At 43.5% G+C, this 20,870-nt stretch overlaps 1 protein-coding gene across 3 annotated transcripts; it reads left to right on the forward strand.

Moving 5' to 3' along the window:
* Nucleotides 1-14: 14 nt before the first annotated feature.
* LOC121432477 (inositol monophosphatase 1-like) lies at nt 15-18,825 on the forward strand. Of its 3 annotated transcripts, none has more exons than XR_005972197.1 (10): nt 15-1,247; nt 3,445-3,510; nt 4,114-4,247; nt 6,137-6,241; nt 7,370-7,415; nt 9,609-9,717; nt 11,302-11,410; nt 15,713-15,864; nt 16,600-16,772; nt 18,175-18,825. XR_005972197.1 is itself a non-coding variant. In XM_041630466.1 (9 exons), exons 1-9 carry the CDS (start codon nt 1,023-1,025, stop codon nt 16,713-16,715), a joined length of 1,062 nt encoding a protein of 353 aa, XP_041486400.1. In that variant the 5' UTR covers nt 19-1,022; the 3' UTR covers nt 16,716-18,801. The 3 variants fall into 3 exon arrangements, 1 of the variants encoding a protein (XP_041486400.1); XR_005972196.1 differs by having other exon boundaries at nt 19-1,247; nt 16,600-17,376; nt 18,175-18,819; XM_041630466.1 differs by having other exon boundaries at nt 19-1,247; nt 16,600-18,801.
* Nucleotides 18,826-20,870: the final 2,045 nt, after the last annotated feature.

A 20,870-nucleotide genomic window follows, 5' to 3' on the forward strand; every position in this document is an offset into this window, starting at 1 on the left:
AGCCTCCACTGCCCAGCTTCCAAATCAGTCTCTTAAGGTTTCATTCCTCAGAAGAGCAAGGACAAGTTTTGGCTCTTTGTGATAATTGTTTACAAGTTGGGTTCACCATTCCTGCCACTCATCGCTGAGACATGTTGCACATCATTAATAATTTCTTGTCTTTTGATTAAATCAAGAGAGGCAATGAATTCACAAGGAGTTATGCAGGGACATTGTAGTCCTCGTGTGGAGGGTCATATGTGTAGAATTTTCCAGTTAAGAGTAACATACCTGTCATCATGACCTACCATTTGCTGTGAAGAAACATTTGAAGAGCCATACGTGAGCCTCTGTTGCCCATATGGAGAAAATTGGTCTTTGTATGTGGATTTTGGAGTCAGGGTGCTGTGTTCATGCTGTGTAAGTTTGGGACACATCCCTTAATTTCTCCAAGCCTCAGTTTCATTATCTGTATAATAAAGAGACTCTTCATGAAATTGTTGGAACACTTATGTTTAAGCATGTAAGAACACTGCTGCTGCCTGATGTGGTGGCACACGCTTGTAATCTGAGAACTTTGGAAGTAAAGGCGTGAGATGAGGATCAAGGACTTCAGGAGCCAACCTACGCTACCTAATGGGACACTGTTGAAAATTCATATCTGGGAAGGTAGCTCGGTGACAGGGTGCTTGTATACTATTTACAAAGCCCTAGGCTTTATCCTTAGAACTGAGCATTGGGGTGGGTGGGAAGTACAACTGCCTGTAGCATGTCAAGACCTCAGCAAACAACAATAGGTATCTAAGTGGATTGCTGAGAAGAAGAGTGTTAGTGCTGACAACCAATTATCAAAAATTAAAATCTCCTTTAGGTGTGGTTTATCAAATAATAAGAGCTGCACAATGACAATCACAATACCAATGTATTGTGTCAAAGAGCAGGATGGACCAGACGGGAGAAAGGGAAATGGGAAAACTTGAAAAGACAAAAGTGGAGATTTGCATAATAAAAAGGGGGTTCTTAAAGAAAGGGAATGCAGGAGAATGCGAGAATACACCAACTTCAACCTGACCAAGCTTTGCAGTGCCAAGGACATTCAAGCTGGCAACTCCAGGCGGAGTCCAGACGTGAAGGCGGGGTTCCTAGAGGTTCCGGCTCTGCCCGAAGGCTCTCAGGGGCGGGACTTCCTGTGCGAGCAAGACCCGTTACCTCCGGAAGAGCCGAGCCCTCGTCCCCGGCAGTTGCGCATCGCTGTGCGCTCACGCGAGGTAAGTCCCTTCTGTCCCTACATCCCGCACCCCGTTATTCGACAGCCGGGGCGCGGGCTGTGGCGAGCTGCAGGCGAGCTGCCCCCATGCTGGGCCGGGGCGGCGGGCGGGCGCTCCTGCCTGGTATGCTTTCCGTAGTACTCCGGAAACAGCCGAGCGGGTTCGCCAGGCCACCTTCCTTGATCGCTGAGGTTCTGGGTCGCAGAACAAGCCCGACTCTGCGGACCTATCTGGCAAGTTCCCTGGGTCAGGGGTGGACAGGCCCAGATCCGGTGATTTCTTGCGTCTGGAGCGGTGATAGGGGAGTGGAGCGGCTTTACAGGACAGAAACAGTTTTAAGTCTGTATGGCTTTGTTCCCAAAGTGAAGACTATGACCCCCGAAAAACAGGTCCTGGGGCAAAGAGGTCTTTGAAATAAAAGGGCTTATTAAATATACTAGCTAGGAAAAGGGCCAAGACTTGGGGCACATTTTGTAAACTACCAGCAACAAGGCTAAAAAGTGCGTCTGTGATCTATAGCTGGCGATATTTTTGGATTTCAGCTCACAGGCTTCTTAGTTCTCCATTATTGCCCCAGTCCCGTCCCCGAGAAAAGAACAAACCCCAACAACTGTTAGCTAATTGACTTCCTTTATTTCTTCCCTCTTCTGGACCTCCGTCCATTTCAGGGCATCTCAGAAAAATTCATTTATCAGTCCCCTTTTCCTCAAGAAATCTCTTCAGACTGGTTGAAAAGATAGCGCATGCCTAGAACTGACTAAATGCTGAGGAGCAACAGCAGTTTTTGTACAGATATCTCTTGGCTGACATCTGTTCCCTGGATGGTCCTTTGAAGATAGGATGGATGTCTTTTGAAACAGTGTTCTGTTAGTGTTGAGACAAGATGGCTTGTAAGAGGCTTGAGCTGACCAGCCAAGTGTCAGGCTGCGAGGAGACAAGAAGAATGATAAGAACAAGAATGATAAAGTTTGCAAAGCATTTTTGAAGAGCTCTAAGCAGCTTACAACTCACAAAGGGTCTGTTACACAGTTACACGAATGCTTGTATCATGGGGAAAAGGCATTTAGTCATGATGGCATATGCCTGCCATCAGTCTGGAAACTTGAAGCCCACTTGTCTCAAGTAGAAAGGAAAACAAAGCAACACCCAGTAGATACTCCGTGTCCCCGCGTTTCTCTGCCTGTGCAATGAGGCAGAGATTTCACACGCTTCTAAAGAGGAACACGGTGTCCTTTGCTCTCAGTTGTGAAGCAGAGTTAGTGTGGCTTTATAAAAAAAGACCACCTTTTCTGAGTGTGACTGTTTCTATGAATCTCTGTGCTAGGAATAGTTAGCGTGTGGTCAAGTTGTGGTGTCACATGGTTATGCTTCCCCCTCCCTGAAGCCCACCCAGGAAGTAAATGGTGCCTTTACTTCTATAATTATATTTTTAGACCTAGGAATCCCCCTCCCCTCACCAAGAGTGCTGTAACAGAAAGCAAGGAACTTTCCAATCAGAATTGAGTATGTATTCTGTAAAGTCTGCCCATATAACATTGGCAAAGTGTTTCTGATCTGTGCACCTTAAGTTCTTCACTTTTACAACCTTATTTTTTGAAAAAAAAAAATTCCATGTGCAAAGCACTTCCTGAATGTAGTTAACACAGACATCTTTTGCTCCTTTGTCTTCAAAACTACTTTTATTTCAGCCTTCCTGGGGCTCTTTATCGTGTTCCCCACCTAGTCATACACCTAACCTTTAGACTATTTCTTGACCGTATCTATTACCTAAGCTTCAATTGGATCCCCACCACCCCAACAATGTGACATGGTATGGCCACTCCCCAAAATTTGATATTGTATGGACACTTTGGAAGACAGCTTCCTAGAACTTTTTTTTCCCCTCTTTGGTAATTCTTATATTAATTGGGTATAGTGGCATATGCCTGTAATCCTAGAACTTGGGAAGTAGAGGCAGGGGGATCAGGAGTTTGAGACTAGCCTAGACTATGAGACACTGTCTCAAAACAATAACAGTAAAAAAGGTTTCTGCTATGCAGGTGAAATATGTGATAATTCAAAATGATTTTTACTAGGCCTATATCTTGGGGAAAGCATTGAACTGTAAACCAGGGAAGGTGAATCAGAGGTGAGTTTCTAGTTGAGATGCTTGCAGAGTTTGTAACTGTCTGTGCTTGCCTGTGTTGAACTTGTTCAGAAGATGGCAGACCCCTGGCAGGAATGCATGGACTATGCGGTCACCCTTGCAAGACGAGCTGGAGAGGTATGGACTAGTTTCGTGCCAAGAATGGGATGTGTGTAGATTGCAGTACAGCCTTGTTTGCCAAAGCATATTCAGATTCATATTAGCTGTTTTACACTTTAAATACAGTGTGTGTGTGTGTGCATATGTGTGCGTGCTCGTGTGTGTGTGTGCATGTACATATGTGTGCATGTGTGTGCATGTGTGTGCGTGCTCGTGTGTGTGTGCGTGCGTGCATATGTGTGCGTGCTCGTGTGTGTGTGCATGTACATGTGTGTGCGTGCGTGAATGCATGTGTGTGCATGTGTGGCACTAGGGATGGAACTTAGGACTGTGTGCGTGCTGGGCAAGCACTGGCACTACAGCTGGGATTTTCAGTTTGTATTGTTAAGCTTTAGATTCAGACATTCCTGAATCTAAAATAGGATATGTAATTATGTAATATTTTACCTAGAAGGTCATAACTCTAAAATTACCTTATTTCATTGACATTTCTGAAAGAAAAACTTAAGAACATCATGTAAGACTGATTGAATGCTTGAAATTATTTTTGTAATTTACCTTTTGTTTGGTCTAAAATTACTTACATCTTTTTTTACTTGCTTACCAAAAACTTCTTTTTAGATGATTCGTGAAGCTCTACAAAACGAGATGAATGTCATGATTAAAAGTTCTCCAGCTGACTTGGTTACAGTTACTGACCAGAACGTTGAAAAAATGCTTCTCTCTTCAATAAAGGAAAAGTACCCATCTCACAGGTATTTCTGGCACCAATTTAAAGTGATAAAATTAAGCCTAGGTTGTAATCTGTGTGCAAGGCTAGTGCTATGTCAAACTGTGGGTTGACTTAGGCTTGAATAGGAGCTTAACTGAGGGTGCTGGGCAGGGAGAAGACACCTGGGGTGATGTCTGGGCCATTGTTTTGGATAGTGTGTGTGGTCTCAGGGAACTCCAGCCTGGAAACAGTCAGCTGTCGAGCACTCTGTGTGTGTGCCAGTCCGCGAGTCTGATCCCCAGAACTTTTAAGAATTAAAAGTTACCTTCTTGTGGCATCAGCCATTGCCAGTCTTTTAGCCACCGAGAAGGAGAAATGTTTTAGAGTTGTGACTGAACATACTTCCTTAAATAAAACAGCTTAGAAGTAAGAGGAAAGGGAAGGAGGACAAATATTTATTAGGACAGTTGAAACAATAAACAAGTCAAAAAATAAAACAGGAGAGAAGCAAGCCAGTGAAGTCAGACGCCATTTATAAACTCAACTTATGGTAGCATGGACAGTCATTTTTGTCAGTAAATTTATATTCTCATTAACTTAGTGGCTCTTCTCTGTCACCTGTCACTCTTATTAAAATAATTCTAAGTGACAGACATACTGCTTCACAATTTTGCCAGAGTTGGGAAGATGGGAGTAGCTGGGCTGCATGACCTTGACTGAGGTCTCTGCTCCTTTTAGTCAGTGGTCCAGAGGTGCCGCCACCACAACGCCAGTAGGTCGGGAGAATCCCTTGGCATCTGTGGTTGCTGGCAGCTCCATCACCGTGTGGGCTGTCTGCTGTGTCTGCTGGCAGCTCCGGCGCCCTGTGGGCTGTCTGCTGTGTCTACTGGCAGCTCCATCACCGTGTGGGCTGTCTGCTGTGTCTGCTGGCAGCTCCGGCGCCCTGTGGGCTGTCTGCTGTGTCTGCTGGCAGCTCCGGCGCCCTGTGGGCTGTCTGCTGTGTCTACTGGCAGCTCCATCACCGTGTGGGCTGTCTGCTGTGTCTGCTGGCAGCTCCGGCGCCCTGTGGGCTGTCTGCTGTGTCTGCTGGCAGCTCCATCACCGTGTGGGCTGTCTGCTGTGTCTGCTGGCAGCTCCGGCGCCCTGTGGGCTGTCTGCTGTGTCTTCGGAGACAGGGAAGGAGAGACAGTATGAACAAGATGACAGCTGCCAGGCCAGTGCTGAGGCCATGCAGCTGTCACTCCTGCTGTCATCTAAGTTAGGAGGCAGCCTCACACTCAAAGTGCTCTATGGACTCTCCATCTTGATAGGAACTAGAGAAGTTGTGCTCTTCTTATTTGTTTCAGTGTGATTTTAAGACAAAGTCTCACTCTTGCCCAGGCTGGCCAGGAGTTGATTATTCTCTCTCCTGTACCTAGAGTGCTAGGATCCAGGCATCTGCAGCCCTGTGCTCTTACTTTTGAAATCACTGTATTTCCTTAATTTCTCATTTTATGGATGACATTTGCAGATGTGCGTGTGTTTCCCTGCGTTTATGCCAGTATTGTGTTTAGGATTTTGTACTGTTTCACATGCCTTTGTTCTGGGGAAAGTAGAGCTTTGTTACGTTTGTGTGTGTGTTTTTTATTTTTAGAAAGAAACTAGGCCAGGTGGTAGTGGTGCACATGTTTAATCTCAGCCTTTAGGAGGCAGAGGCAGGTGGATTTCTGTAAGTTCAAGGCCAGCCTGGTCAACAAAGCTAATTCCATGACAGCCTCCAAAACTATGGAGAAACCCTGTCTCAAACCTCCCCCCCCCCCAAAAAAAAAAGCTACGTTAGAATAATAGTCTAGGCTTGGCTTGTGCTTAGTGGTAGACCTTGGAGCTTAGGAGATGAAGGTTAAAGTCTTGAATCCAATGTAGAGGTTAGAAGTTTGTGTTTCTTGCTTTCAGTTTCATTGGGGAAGAATCTGTGGCAGCTGGGGAAAAGACAGTCTTCACCGACAAGCCCACGTGGATCATTGACCCTATTGACGGCACGACCAACTTTGTGCATAGGTACACCTTTAATGTCATTACTGCTGTGTTTTGGGGAGGGAGAGTAGGGGACAATTCTCTTGTCAAGGCAACACGCACTTTAGGAAATTGTATAAATTGTTTTAGAAACCGTCCAGAAAATGTAGTGAAGGAGCTAAGTGCACTGTGCAGTGTTTTCTGAGATGTGGATGAGTGAAGCAGTGGTGCCGGCTGGCCTTGTGTGGTGTACCTGGCCTCCACTCCTTGTTACTGTGATGATCTAAACGAGTGAGGAGTGCCACGGGCGCTTGAGATCAGTAAAGGAGCTGGTAACTGCACTGATCACAGTGTACAGAGTTTACTCAGAGAGAAAAGAGGGTGCAACAAGGGGTGTGGGCGTTAGGATCTGCAGGCTGAGATTTGAATCCTCCAGCTTATTCACTGGCTTGTGACTTCGCACAAGTTAGTCTTTCTCAGCCTCAGTTTTAAAACTACTTAAACCCAGGGAGGAGAGATGGCTCAGTGGTTAAGAGCACTGACTGCTTTTCCAGAGGACCAAGGTTTATCTCAGTTATGTTTGAACCTATTTTGCCTAATTTTTTTTTTTTAGAATTCCAGTGAGAATATAATATCTGTGTACAAACTAGAAGCCGTAAAAATCACTGTGGCTAACGGTTTATTTTTCTAACATTCAGCTCCAAATTTCATGTGAGAATAGGAACAAACAATTTATTTCTCCCTGTGTTTATTGCTGGTGGGGAAAATGGGAGGAATGTTTTCTTTTTACCTGTGACCAGCATTAAATTTGCATTTTGAAAATAAAGCCTGTACATAGCTACTTTATTTACAGTATTTGACATTCAAGAGCTGTAGCGTGGTGTGTAGGACAGTTTCCGCCCCACTTCTGTCTCCCTGCTACTGAGGGAAGTGACATTGTTGCCAGGTCCTTATGACCCTTTCAGTCATGTGAATATGTGAATGTCTGTAGAAGCATCGTGTGTGTGTGTGTGTGTGTGTGTGTGTATAGATCGTGCATCTTTCTCCAATTTATATGCATAACTTGCGACATATTCAATCTTAAGGGTTATGAGAATTAATTTGAAAACAATCTTATAAGTACTTGTTGAAATTAAATTCTGTCTTGGTTAGTTTGTGAATTTTTTTTTTAAGGTTTCCTTTTGTAGCTGTTTCAATTGGCTTCGTTGTAAATAAACAGGTATGTCTTAAATGTATGTTCCATCAAATATCTTGCTTTCCTTTTTTGATAAAAAAAAAATCTTTCTTGTGCTCTGTGCCACCGCATCACTATAAATGTAAACCACAAGACTGGGCATCTTCACATGCATCCCCAGGGGATGAGGTTGTTTCCCGCATCACTATAAATGTAAACCACAAGACTGGGCATCTTCACATGCATCCCCAGGGGATGAGGTTGTTTCCCGCATCACTATAAATGTAAACCACAAGACTGGGCATCTTCACATGCATCCCCAGGGGATGAGGTTGTTTCCTGCATCACTGTAATATAAACCACAAGACTGGGCATCTTCACATGCTTCTCCTCCAGAGGATGAGGTTGTTTCCCGCATCACTATAAATGTAAACCACAAGACTGGGCACCTTCACATGCATCTCCTCCAGAGGATGACATTGTTTCCCGCATCACTATAAGTATAAACCACAAGACTGGGCATCTTCACATGCATTTCCAGGGGACGAGGTTGTTTCCTGAGAAGACGTAGTTGGAAAGAGAACTTGAACACAAGTGAAGGAAGCACAAGCCACCACCATACTTCTGACACATGGAGCTATGACAGGGGTTAGTGTGACTTTAAAATGTCTCAGAGATGAGTGGGACATTTCTAAGCATGTCTTCATGATGTTAATGCAGGGAGACATTGAAAGATGATGATATGTCAGGGGCCAGAGAATGGCTGGACATAGCAGGGTATGTTAGGAACTTAGACATAATTGAATACTTTCATACCAAACCCAGTAGAGTAAAATCTGTTAGCTACTGTGGTCTCTTTGTTCCCTGCTGTTTGACTGCTATCTTCAAGCAACTTGTGCACTGCATTTGATCAGCATGAACAAAAGTGTATTTCAGAAATTTCTGAAATAAAAGCCTCAGGCTAAGTGCTAGGGCCTAGCGTATATAAACCTCTCAATTGAATCCTTAGCAGCATGCACGCACGACACACACAACACAACACACACACACACACACACTTAGTACAAATGAGCCCTTGCTTATAGACCGCATTGTTCCTGTAGCATGCCCAGTGGTCCTAAATCAGCCTTTACAATAGACTCAGCCTGAGCAGAATGTGGTCTCTGCTTTTGAATCCGTCCTTTGTTGCAGTCAGGTGTGTCCTCAGCAGAAGGTAGCGTGTAGAGGAATGCAGAAGAGAATATACCAGCGCTGTCTGTTGTGCAGTGGGCGGCTTCCTAGCAGAAGTTGTCTTACAAGTTGGCTATGTTAGTTGCCACTTAGAAAATTTAAAGTTTTCCAGAAAGAAAGACAAGTCTTACCACAAAGAACAGTTTTTTGGACTCTTTAAAAGAGGTTTCTGCAAGACAGTTACAACACATAGACTCCTGTAATGGGATTTGTTGGAGCCAACATTATTGTTAGTAGTTGAGTCTGTGGACTTGGAAGTACCTGAGAATTGAAGTGCTGGAAGGGAAATGGAAGCAGTGCAAGATGGGTAGAAAGCCTGAGGGGTCAACTTCTAAGGGACACCTCAGGGAACGTGGAGCTTTCGAGTTAAATCTTGAAGAGCTTTGAGGATGACCGTCCGTCTCCAGTTCTTTATAGCAAAGCCTTTGGGGTCAGCAAAGGTTGTTACACATGCCGGAGACTGGCTGGTCAGTGCAGATTGCAGACTGCAGGGCGTGGAGAGAGGGGCTGCTTTGACGGAACTCAGCACACAGTGGGGGCGGGGTGTAGGGAAGTGTCTGGTGAAGCTGTTCTCCTGAGGCTGTGTCTCTCGTGCTGCTGGGGAGGAAGAAGGCTGAATCCTTGCCTGGCAGAAGGCAGTTGCCTCTTCAAGGCCAAACCTCCCGGTACCATTGTGTTAGCAATTAAATTCAGCATGGAGGTATTGGGGGCAAGAATTCAAGTGAGCAATATGGACGGGAGATGTTTAGTGAGAAGGTACCAGAAGAGAAGGAGGATCTGTGGATAGTTTGTCAGAGAATGGATGACACAGTGTTCATACAGAAAGCTGCCTGCGTCTAAGGCTTGGAGAGAGGGAGGAGTGGGACTGAGGTCTGATGACCTACTGTGTTTGGCTGTTTGAATAGGGTTTGTTAGTATTTCTAGATTTTCTTGTCACTTTATTCAGAAGCAGATACCAATTAATTGATAAGTACTGAGGTTTGCTAAAAGGCTTGTTTCCCTCTGCAGATGGAGTTTGGAGTTGTGTATAGCTGTGTGGAAGATAAGATGTATACTGGCAGGAAGGGAAAAGGAGCCTTTTGTAACGGTCAGAAGCTTCGGGTCTCACAACAGGAAGGTAGGTGTGTTCTCCGGTGCCTGGTGCCCTGAGCCAAGTGTGCTTGCAGTTTACATGTTTGTATGGTAACCTCTGCACTTAGCTACATTAGCTGACTCAGGACTGTACTATTTTTCCTTTCCCCTTCTGACCTCATTTTTAGTGTGATAGTTGGAGCAGGAGAAGCAGATGGCATGGAGCAAGTGCACTCGGTGTTAGGTGACGTTGACAGAAATGTGTTATCTACGTCAGGGTTTCTCTTCTAAGGGTTCAGGACATAGTGCTTCAGCCACAGTGTCTTATCCTTCCTAGAATTTCTGGATTTTACTGGATGCCACTCAGTCCATTATTGGTCAATAAATCATAAATAATGCATGTTAAAGCTGAGATCAGTTGGGCATGGGGGAATATTCCTGGAATCCCAACACTCAGGAGGTAGAGGCAGAAGGATCAGGAGTTTGAGGCCAGCCTGGGCAAAGTAAGTTCTAGAGCAACCTATGCTTTGTAGCAAAACTTTATCAGAGAAAAAAATTATGTACCTTTTCCCAGCAACAACAACAACAACAAAAATCACCTGAGAATCTTTAAGAATGATACACAGTAGTTTCTCAGTCTATGTGAGGGTCAAGTTCCTCATATAAAATAATGTATTTACATATACCCTGTCCATACACACTTGTTTTCTCTGTCTCTAGGTTAGTTATGGCTAGTACACTATTGATGCCATATAAATGGTTGTTATAGTCTGTGGCCTCTGGAGGGAATGTGGGAGAAGTTTCCATATTCAGTAGTACAGGGTTTCTTTTGGGGAGTGGGATCGGGGGTTGCCATCTGAGAGGGATTACGTGTGTGAGTGTGGACCCTGATAAGTGTGTGTGTGTGTGTGTGTGTGTGTGTGTGTGTGTGTGTATACATACGCACTCACTGAGTAGAACTGTTTCGGTGTGACAGGTGGCTGGTATTGTATGTCACCTTTCTTCCATCACGTCAGTCCTGCATCTCCAGCCTGCACCTTCAGCAGCCTTGCACTTTAGCAAGTGCTTTAAGCTTGTGAACAGTCTGGAGGTTGGAATCTTTGTGGACTCTCGTAAACTAACCAACCAACCAACCAACCAACCTTTCTTCCTTTCTATCCTTCCTGCTTCCCTCCCTCCCTCCCTCCCTCCCTCTCTCCCTTCCGGTTTTGTTTTATTTTGAAGCAAGGTCACACTGTAGCTCCTGCCTGGAACTGGGTACTGGCTGTGTAAGCTAGTTTGACCTTGAACTGAGAGAGCCACCAGTCTCTGTCTCCTGAGCACTTGGGTTAAAAGATGCACGCCATTCTGCCCAGCCATAACCTTCTCTTAAACACTTAGGTTGAGGGCATGATTTCTGTTCATTTCCTTTTTTGTTGTTTATTTTTATTTTTTAATTACAGGGTTGTATTGAGCACCATACCTAATTTTATGTGTTTTAACACTTTAAAGCTTGGAAAATGGGAAAATGTTTGATAAAACTAGGAAAAAGGATTTAAATATCCCATTTTATTCTGAATTGTGTTAGATTTATTCTAGAGTTTTGGTTATTGACATCCAATGGTTTATTTGAAATAACTTCTCTTTTCAGATATTACCAAAGCACTCTTGGTGACTGAGTTGGGCTCATCCAGAAAGCCAGAGACTTTGCGGATTGTTCTTTCCAACATGGAAAAGCTTTGCTCCCTTCCCATCCATGGGTAAGCCTTCTCATTCCCATCACACTGCCAGATAGCTGCACTTTTTTTAAGGATTCACTTTGATTATTTCTCTCTCTCTCTCTCCCTCTCTTTCTCTGCATGTGAATGCATGCGCGCTCATGCGTGCTGGCGTGTGCGCATGCACGAGTGCCCTTCGTGTACGTCTGAGTCCATTTTGTTTGTGTGTAGGCTAGAATTGACCTTGAATATCTTCCTCCTGGTTTTAGATGAATTTTGTTTGTTTTGTTTCTGATGTTTCCCACGTAGTTTTGTTGTGTATCTCGGGCAGGCCTTGAGTTCACGGTCCTGCTGCCTCGGCCTTCCCAACACGGTCCTGCTGCCTCGGCCTTCCCAGTGCCTCAGTCTTCCTGATGCTCGGCTTAGAGGTGTGTGCCACAATGCCAAGCCTTGTCTCTCTATTTTTGTCTCTCCATTTTAAACCTATCCCTTGTGCAAAACATAGAATGGAGTTGAATTTATAAGTTAATGTATAAATGTTTTTAATAGGCAAAGTTATTAATGAGTTGATACTGCTCTTCTACTTTCATCCTGCTTTGTGCTGTGATAGCTGTTGTTTTTTCTGACCTTTATTATAGTTGTCTCAGTAAAAATTATCATTTAAAAAGCCACTGTTATAAGATGTGGTCGAGCATACCTGTAACCTTGGCCTCTAGGAAGCTGAGACAGGAGGACTGTAGAGAATCGTTCAAAGGCAGCTGAACTACATAAGAGACTGCCAAATGAACGGAGGCTAGCAGACTGGGTTACATAGTGAGAACTCATTCAAACAATAAAGACAGGCATTTGAATAACAAGAGAATTTTAGGATTCTCTCTTATTGCCAACTCTGCTACTTTTTCTCCTGAAACATCCTCAGGGATGTCTCTAAGAATTCACCAAGGATCGTCTAGTAACCGAGCCTTGTGTATAGCTGAGTTCAGAGGCTCAGACACGTGCAGATCACACAGCGAGGTGGAGATATGACCATAGCCATGACTTCCAGATCATTCTCTTCTTCGGTATTTACCATGTCTTTTAGGAGTAAGATGTTCCAAGTATGTGTTGACCATGCTGCCGACTGTGATTTGGGACTTTAAATCTGTGGTCTGTGTAGAAGGGAGTAAGGTAACTGAGAGTCTGTTGTCCTTGAAGCAATGACAGGCGCTGCTGGAAGTTGCTTCTGCCACTGCCTATTTTAGAGTGGCTCTTTAACTGTGGACAGTAAACAGCACAGGCCCTTTGTGAGCAGTCCTGGTCATTCCTCCTACAACGTGAGCTCTCACTGCCCCACGTCCTTGTCTGTCCTTGTCTTGTGTAAAACCAGTTATCATCTGCCAAAAGGAGTCATTTCCCTTATCTGGGCTTTGTTTCAGATTGTTTCCTCTAGGGCATTCTTATCAGATAGTATCAGCCTCCCAGTGCTTCTGCCTGGGCCTCCTCAGTTCCTAGATTCTGGCCATCACCTTGTGCTTAGCTCACCTTGTCATTTGGAATTGGATTGACCCATCTTGCTAAATTATAAAACACACTCCAAGTCAAAGGTATTCTGTTCAAGGAGGAGGTGACAAAGAAGCTGCCTACATGACTGCCCATTGTATGGTTAAGGTTTGATTGTGCATTTGAGAGAAGGAAGAGCCAGGGGCACCTGGAGGTGTCCACAGCAGAGAGTAGACTGAACATGGCTGGGAGTAGGAGCCAATACTGGAGATCATGAGAGAACAGAAGGGCACCCAGGGATACAGAGTGCAGTGAGAATCGTGTTGAGGAGGGCACGGAGTCAGGGACGGAAGGGTCAAGGGATTGGCGTGGGGCTTTGAAATGTGTACTTGTGAGTAGGGACTGAGGGAGCCTGGAACCTGGCATGGCCTTTGGCACATAGCCACAGGTGGATACACACCAGTGAAGCCTGTGTCCCTTCTGCCAGATAAGGGAAATGACTCCTTTTGGCAGATGGAGACTGGTTTTACAAGTTCCTGAGGGTTGTTGGCTTATGTCTAACTGCCAGACATCCTATAGTCCAGGTAGAGCTGGGCCTAGGCTCCATGTTGGATGAGTCAGTGGGTTTGTTCTTTTTTGGGGTGTGGGGAAGCAGGGAGTGGAGCACACTTTGGACCTGACAGGTGTCATGTCATTCCTGTCCTTTTTGAAATTTGGCTTTGTGAAAGATACTAGGTTTTGGTTTTTTGTTGTTGTTTGTTTTTAGATACAGAAAAAAAAAATACCCACACAATTCATCAATTCTCCAGTACTTTTGAAAAAGTATAAACTTTGAGAGAATGATTCTCTGCCTATTTCCAGAGGTTGAAATATTAGTTACAATAGGAATTTGAAGCAGATACGGTGATCCCCACCTGTAACCTCAGCATTCAGGAGGCTGAAGCATTAGTGGAATCCTGTCTCAAAACAACAGCAACAACAACAACAGCTCCCGCCCCCCAAAAAATCAAAACAAATAAAAAAGGAAAAAGAACATTTGAGTAAGAAGTAACTTACGGACATTATGTTTCCTTCTCCTTGGCTCCTTTCTGTCGTGGTTGTTGCTGTGTTTGTTTTTGAGACAGTGTCCTCTTCTGCCTAGGCTGGCCTCAGCCTCCTCCTCCCCACTCGAGAGCAGCGGCCTCCTCCTCCCCACTCGAGAGCAGCGGCTCTTAACTTCCAGTGCTGCCACCCTCACTGCAGGTCCTCACGCTGGGCTTTCTTTGTTCCATATGCACTCTGTACGTCTATAACAGGCTTTATTTCATGGCTACCTTATAACCATAATTTTGCTACTGTTAAGAATTGTAGTGTGAATATTTTTGGAGGTAGAGATTTGCCACAGGAGTTGTGGCCCACAGGTTGAGAACTGCTGCTCTACCATGTTTATTTCTTAGTAAACGATTCAGTAACATAACCACATCAAACCCGAGTGCTTCTGTTTCTGCCTGTGCTTCAGTTCAACCATGAAGATCACAGGACGGTGTTTAGGAGTCAGTTCCCCCTCCGCTGTGGGCTGTAGGAATTGGACTCAGGTCGTCAGACTTGGTGACAACACCTTGACTCACTGAGCCATCCTGAGAGCCCTCTGTTTTTGAGGGTCGTTCTTACACACTGCAGCCCCAGCTGGCTTTGAACTTAATGTGCAAAGACTTGACCACCAATTTTAGCATGAGTCCATGATTTCCTTTGTCCTCCCGAGTGCAGAGATTAAGTGTGTGTCAGTATACACAGCCTAATTCTCGTTGCCCATCCATTTTTTGGAAGTTGTTTCATAGTCTTCCATTTTGTTTTGACCTTGACATTATTGAGCATTTTAAAGCTCCTATTAATTGTAGAAAGCAAATGTTCATGCAGAGCCCAGCTGGCCTGTTGTGGGTTCAGGCACAACCATGAGGCCTTTCTAGTTGGCAGTGAACAGTAGCATAGTGTCTCACACGGCCTGGACATGGTTGCACTGTGTCTATGTAGAATAAATGGTGCTGGGGTCTCACACAGCCTGGAGATGGTTGTGCTGTATTGTCTATGTAGAATAAATGGTGCTGGGGTCTCACACAGCCTGGAAATGGTTGTGCTGTATTGTCTATGTAGAATAAATGGTGCTGGGGTCTCACACGGCCTGGAGATGGTTGTGCTGTATTGTCCATGTAGAATAAATGGTGCTGGGGTCCAGACAGGAATGCGGAATGCACACAAGGGTCACTGTTCTTCAGTGTTTGTCTGGTTTTGTTTTTTGAGACAAAATCATACAATGTACTTCAGGCTGGCCTTGAACTCCTGGTCCTTCCACTTCAGCCTCTCTCAGGTAGTGTGATTACAGGTATGTACTGTCATGCCTGGCTCTCTCTGGTATTTTGTTTTGTCTCCCCTTAAAGACTTTGTTATCATGTTTGTTTGTCTTATTAGATGGTAGCTTTGTGATAAATTCCTAATTTACACAGTACATCGTGATTACATTTTAAGAGATTTTATTTATGTGTATGAATGTTTGCTTGCATATATGTGTGTGCACCACATACGTGCAGTGACTGCAGAAGCTAGAAGAAGAGGACATTAGATCCCTCTGGAACTGAGCCACCATGTGAGTGCTGGGAACTGAACTCAGGTCCATGCAAGAACAGCAAGGATATTTAAATTTTATATACTTCATTTTTAAGTATATAGAGAACATTTTTATAGAGAAAGTTTAAAGTATATGGAGAATACTTCTATCCACAGTTATTCTCTAGATTGAAGGGAGCAACCACAGTTGGCGTTGAAAGTGACCTTAAACAGGAATACGTTTTCTAAGGGGTTTTTCCCACCTATCTTTACTTCTCGCGCTAGAATCCGGAGTGTTGGAACAGCTGCTGTTAATATGTGCCTTGTGGCAACTGGAGGAGCGGATGCTTACTATGAGATGGGGATCCACTGCTGGGACATGGCAGGAGCTGGCGTCATCGTCACCGAGGCAGGCGGAGTGCTGATGGATGTGACAGGTGAAGTCATGGCACCCCGAAGCGTGTTCTTCACATCTGTAGGCTTCCTTTCTGTGTGGGCTCTAAAAAGATGGCTGATACATGTCCTGATAGAAAAATGGGCTGTACAATTTTCTATAAAATCAGACAGTAGAAATAGAAGCAAAGACAGTAGCTAGTTATAATACACACTGAGAAATGATTGTGACTCTTCAAGGATGAATACCAGGAGATCCTGAGAGGCTTTGGGAGGTCTACTCTTTTCCAAAGCTTGTTCCATGAACTTTGAAGAGGCCATAGTGAGAGTGGACAGCGGGCTTTGTCCACCGTGTCTCTTGCTCTGGTCTAGGTCAGTTAAATATTAACTTTGAGCAGTAGGAGAAAGTGGAGAGAATAAGCCTGGGTTCCAAGAGTTTACTAAGGAGATGTCGCAAGGTGAAGCAGGAAATGGGAAGAGAGTGATGTGCAAGAGAATCGGAGTCAGTGTGTGTATGTGCAGATGCTCAGACAGTGCAGAAGTGTAAGAGTGCCCACAAGAAACCAAAAGGGAGGATGGCATTCCAACTTGAAATCCCTCATGTTGGTACTTACTAGAAAAGATGCCTAGAAACTTCCATCATCTCAAGACTGAAATGCTGTCATCGAGTGATAGATTCTTTTTTCTCTTTGAAAACTAAGCCTATTAAAATGGCCATGAGATACAGCTGTGCACTTGCTTTTCTCCTAATTGGTTTTCCATGTTTGATTTGATTTCAGGTGGACCATTTGATTTGATGTCTCGGAGAATAATTGCTGCAAATAATAAAGCATTAGCCGAAAGAATAGCCAAAGAAATTGAGATAATACCTTTACAAAGAGATGACGAAAGCTAGTTGGCACAGGACAGTGTCCAGCTCCATCACACTGGCTGACCCTGGGATGTTTGTGATGTATGATGTCATTGGTTTAAATTTGTCTTTGAGGTCCTGATTTTAAAATGGGAACATTTCAGATGGCATACGCAAAATTAGATGGAATATTTGATTGTTGAAAGAAAATCTGCATGTGAGAATCTCTTGGGGAAAGGATCCAGGAAATCTAATTAATGAACTTGCCGTGGAATAATCACCAGTCCACACGATCCCCTTAAATTTTAATATGCTATTTATATGCACAATTCTCAAGTGTAAAGTTTTTGTTTTGTAAAAGTCTTTCTTCCAAAAGCCATATTTAGTTATGTGTGTGACTACAGCAGGCTCTGTCCTCACAGAGACCTTTTGTTGTGTTATTCTCTGTAATTCGGCACTGGCACATATTAACAAAAAGAAGACAGCGGGCCGTCTAAGTCAGCAGCTTACGTGAGTGCCTGGAGCTGCAGTTCCTGTACTGATGGCACCTGTTCTGAAGCTGGCTTACCTCTCTGTTCTTTTTATATTCCATATTGCCATTCACAGGACTTCCAGAGACGGTTGCTTATTGTGGACGTTTCTGCAGTTAATACAGTATTGTGCGCTGCAGGCTCTGTCTAAGCCCCCATGCTGGAGAGATTTTCAGGTATCTGCTGTACTTAGTTGCTGGAGAGATTTTCAGGTATCTACTGTACTTAGTTACAGTGTAACGTTTTACTAAATGCAGTATTCACAGTCAGATACTTCAACTGATTTTGGCTGTGCTGACGATGTATTGTGGCATTAATGGTGAACTATTTGATTTCTTTCCAAACTCCTTGCTTAATTCCAACACTGCTGTCTGTATACTCTTTAAGGATCTTGGGCCTCTCAAACCCAAGAAGAAAATTTAATGGTTCCTATTCCTTTTGAAAGGATTAATTTATTGTTTAGTTTATTGTTTTAGCCTTGGCCCTTGGCATATGAACAGATCTTTCTTTTTGTTTTGTTTTGTTTTGTTTGTTTGTTTTTCAAGACAGGGTTTCTTTGTGCAACAGTCCTAACTGTCCTGGAACTTGCTCTTGTAGACCAGGTTGGCCTCGAACTCACAGAGATCTGCCTACCTCTGCCTCCCCAGTGCTAGGTTTAAGGGTGTGTGCTACCACTGCCAGGCTATGAACAGATACTTTGTTCTTGTATGTTTGAGCCTGGCCTTTGATAAAATAAAGTGTTCTTATAAGTTTGAAGGCAGAAATTATTTTATTATTGGGCGATTTAATTTATTAGATCTCTGTGACACTCTGATTTGGACTCTGTAATTGATATATTTCTGCTGTTAGCCATATGACTTAAACATCACATACCATTAAATCCTATTATAAGACAGGTTATTTTGGAGATTAGATTTATTTTAAGACTATTACGAATAACATTTTATTTTTCTGTATGTGTTTATGTATCCCAGGCTGGCCTCAGAATTGTTATGTAGCTGATGATGAACTTGAACTCCTGATGTCTCTGCCCTTACTCTCTCTAAGTTCTGCGATACAGAGAGAACAGCAGGGCAGCATCATGTAACTAGTGCTGAACCCAGGGCCTCATGCGTGCTACATCAACATCCCAGCCCATGATTAACGTTTAAATTTAAAGTGTATACATAGTGAATAAATAAATCTTTAAAAGAAATTAAAAGTGTAATTAATGATATATTATCAAAGTCTATGGTCTGAACTCTTTTTAGGGGTTTTGAGTTAAGTTATAAATACTTGAAACTAATGTATATGATTGGTTATGTATTTTTACCTTTTGCATATAGTTTACCCAGTATAGGTAAACACTTGATATTTCCCCCATGACTGTTTGTATCTTTTTATTCTATGTGCAATTAAGTATTATCTGCCTGAACATTACTTAGATGTTTAAAAAAGGATGATTAGAAAGTAAATTACCCCAAAATAATTGGGAAATCTTGTTTTATGTGACAGAACGTCCTCTGTTTAACCTGTTGCTGTGTCCCAGTATTTACTTCTCCAGTTCTCATTCTCAGGGCGTTCCTTCCCTGGTCTCTCTGCTTTTGAGAACCATTAACTCTGATAAGTGATCCTCTGTTTGGGAGTGTTTTAAAGCTGGTTTGCTGCAGCTTGAAGCTGTGTATAAATGCAAGGCAAAGAAACAGTGATTGGTCGGACTGAGTTTTACTTCGATGTTCATGTGATTAGAAAATACAGAAGAGTCTGCAAAGGGATTATTAAAATTAATGATGTCACTGGAGATGAGGCTGGTGCCACTGCTGTCTAAGCACGAGTGTGTGCAAAAGCACTGAATGAATACTCAGCGTAAGGAGTGGTCAGGTGCTCCCAGACTGCTCTAACGGGAACTGTAAGAACTATGCACACAGCAACTCTAAAGCATTACTGGGGAAAATGCTGAAGATCTTTTAAAATATTATATGGGGGGTGGGGCTGTATGCACAAGCTTCAGTGTGCTTGTGGCTGTCAGACGGCACCTGCAGGAGCTCTTTTCATTGTGTTCTGGGGATCCAACTTAGGTCGTCAGGCTTGGACAATCCCCCTTTCCACCAGCCCATATTGCCAGCCTGAAGTTTTGATAAACGTAATGTATACTTTGGAGCCCTTAGTATTGCTCTGATGTGAATTCTCCCAGGTGGATGTATAGTTTCAGTGCCTTCCCATTCAGAATCCAGGTGGTTTGCTGTGGCTCACCTCGGGGTTTTAGTCCGTGATTAGTTAGCTTGTGCCTTTATTGCTGTGGCAAGACAGCAAGCGCATCATGTCTGGCTTGTGTTTTACAGTGACCGTGCTCACTCGTGGCCTGGAAGAAACGGAGGGAAAGACTGGCATTCCACAGTTGGCCGTGAGGGCTTGGCCCAAGTGGCACTAGGATCCCACGAGAGCGTGGCCCAAGTGGTATTAGGGTCTTGCCTAGGTCCCACCTTTTCACTGTCTCTGCAGGCTGTCACTCTGGGAAACAAGCCTTTGATTATTTAGGGTTTTCCCCCAAAATAATTTATTGTTATTTTGTGTTCATTGGTATTTTGCCTGCTTGTATGTCTGTGTGACAGTTTCAGAAGATCTGGAACTGGGGTTATGGACAGTTTTGTGTAATCAAACAGCTTTTTTGTTTCCTGGACACTCAGACCCAAATAATCACAAAAAACTGTATTAATATATTGAAAACTATATTACAGTACTGTTTGGTCAACGGCTCAGGCATATTCCCAGCTAGCTCTCCTATCTTAAATTAGCCCATTTTTATTAATCTGTGTATCGCCACAAGGCTATGGTTTACTGGTAAGGGTCTGGCATCTTCTCACTCGGTAGCTAGATGGTATCTGCCTGACTCCACCTTCTTTCTTCCTGCATTCGGTTTAGTTTTCCCACCTACCTGTATCCTGCCCTGTTATAGGCCAAAACAGCTTCTTTATTAACCAATGGTAATAAAACATATTCACAGTATACAGAGGGTAATCCCAAATCATCTCCTCTTTTCCGTCTAAATAAAAAATAAAAAGGCTTTTAACTATAACAGTAAAATTACATAAAACAAAACAGTTATCAAGAAAGAATTACAATTATAATATTTAGTCTTTGTATTAATCAAAATTAAAGAAAATACTTTATCTTTATGAGTATAATGTTTTATATCTAATTTATCTTTTATTTTAACTAAGGAAAACTATATCTTCAATTCCATCAGAGACCCCAGAAGGATATATAATATTACCTAAGTAAACAGGAAGTGAATTGTAAGTGACTTGTAAAACTCTGGAATTGACAGAGATGTCTTGCTGCCTGAACAGTCACCCAGAGTTCTGTTATGTTGGGGCACCCATCTTCAGCCTACAGGCCCATAGTATCTGGAAGACTTTTCCATAAAGCAAGGAATTTGAAAGACTGTTTAGCTTATATTGGCAGCTTGTCAGTCACTTTCTTCTGTGTCCTGCAGAATGTCTGACATACTCATGAAGCAGGAACCCTGAAGGACCGTCTCACCTTTTGGCAAGTTCAGCAGTCATTTTTCTGTGGGTTCTGCATGTAAAGTTTATATAATATACTGTCAAGCAGTTCAGGCAAGCTCTATAAGGAGCCTCTTTGATGCCCATCATCCTCTTGAAGTAGATTGGTGCTGCCAGAAGCAGAC

This window comes from Microtus oregoni, unplaced genomic scaffold (genome assembly GCF_018167655.1).
Source record: "Microtus oregoni isolate MIOR12 unplaced genomic scaffold, Mior012 000034F_ref0000314, whole genome shotgun sequence".
In the NCBI taxonomy this organism is placed as follows: domain Eukaryota; kingdom Metazoa; phylum Chordata; class Mammalia; order Rodentia; family Cricetidae; genus Microtus; species Microtus oregoni.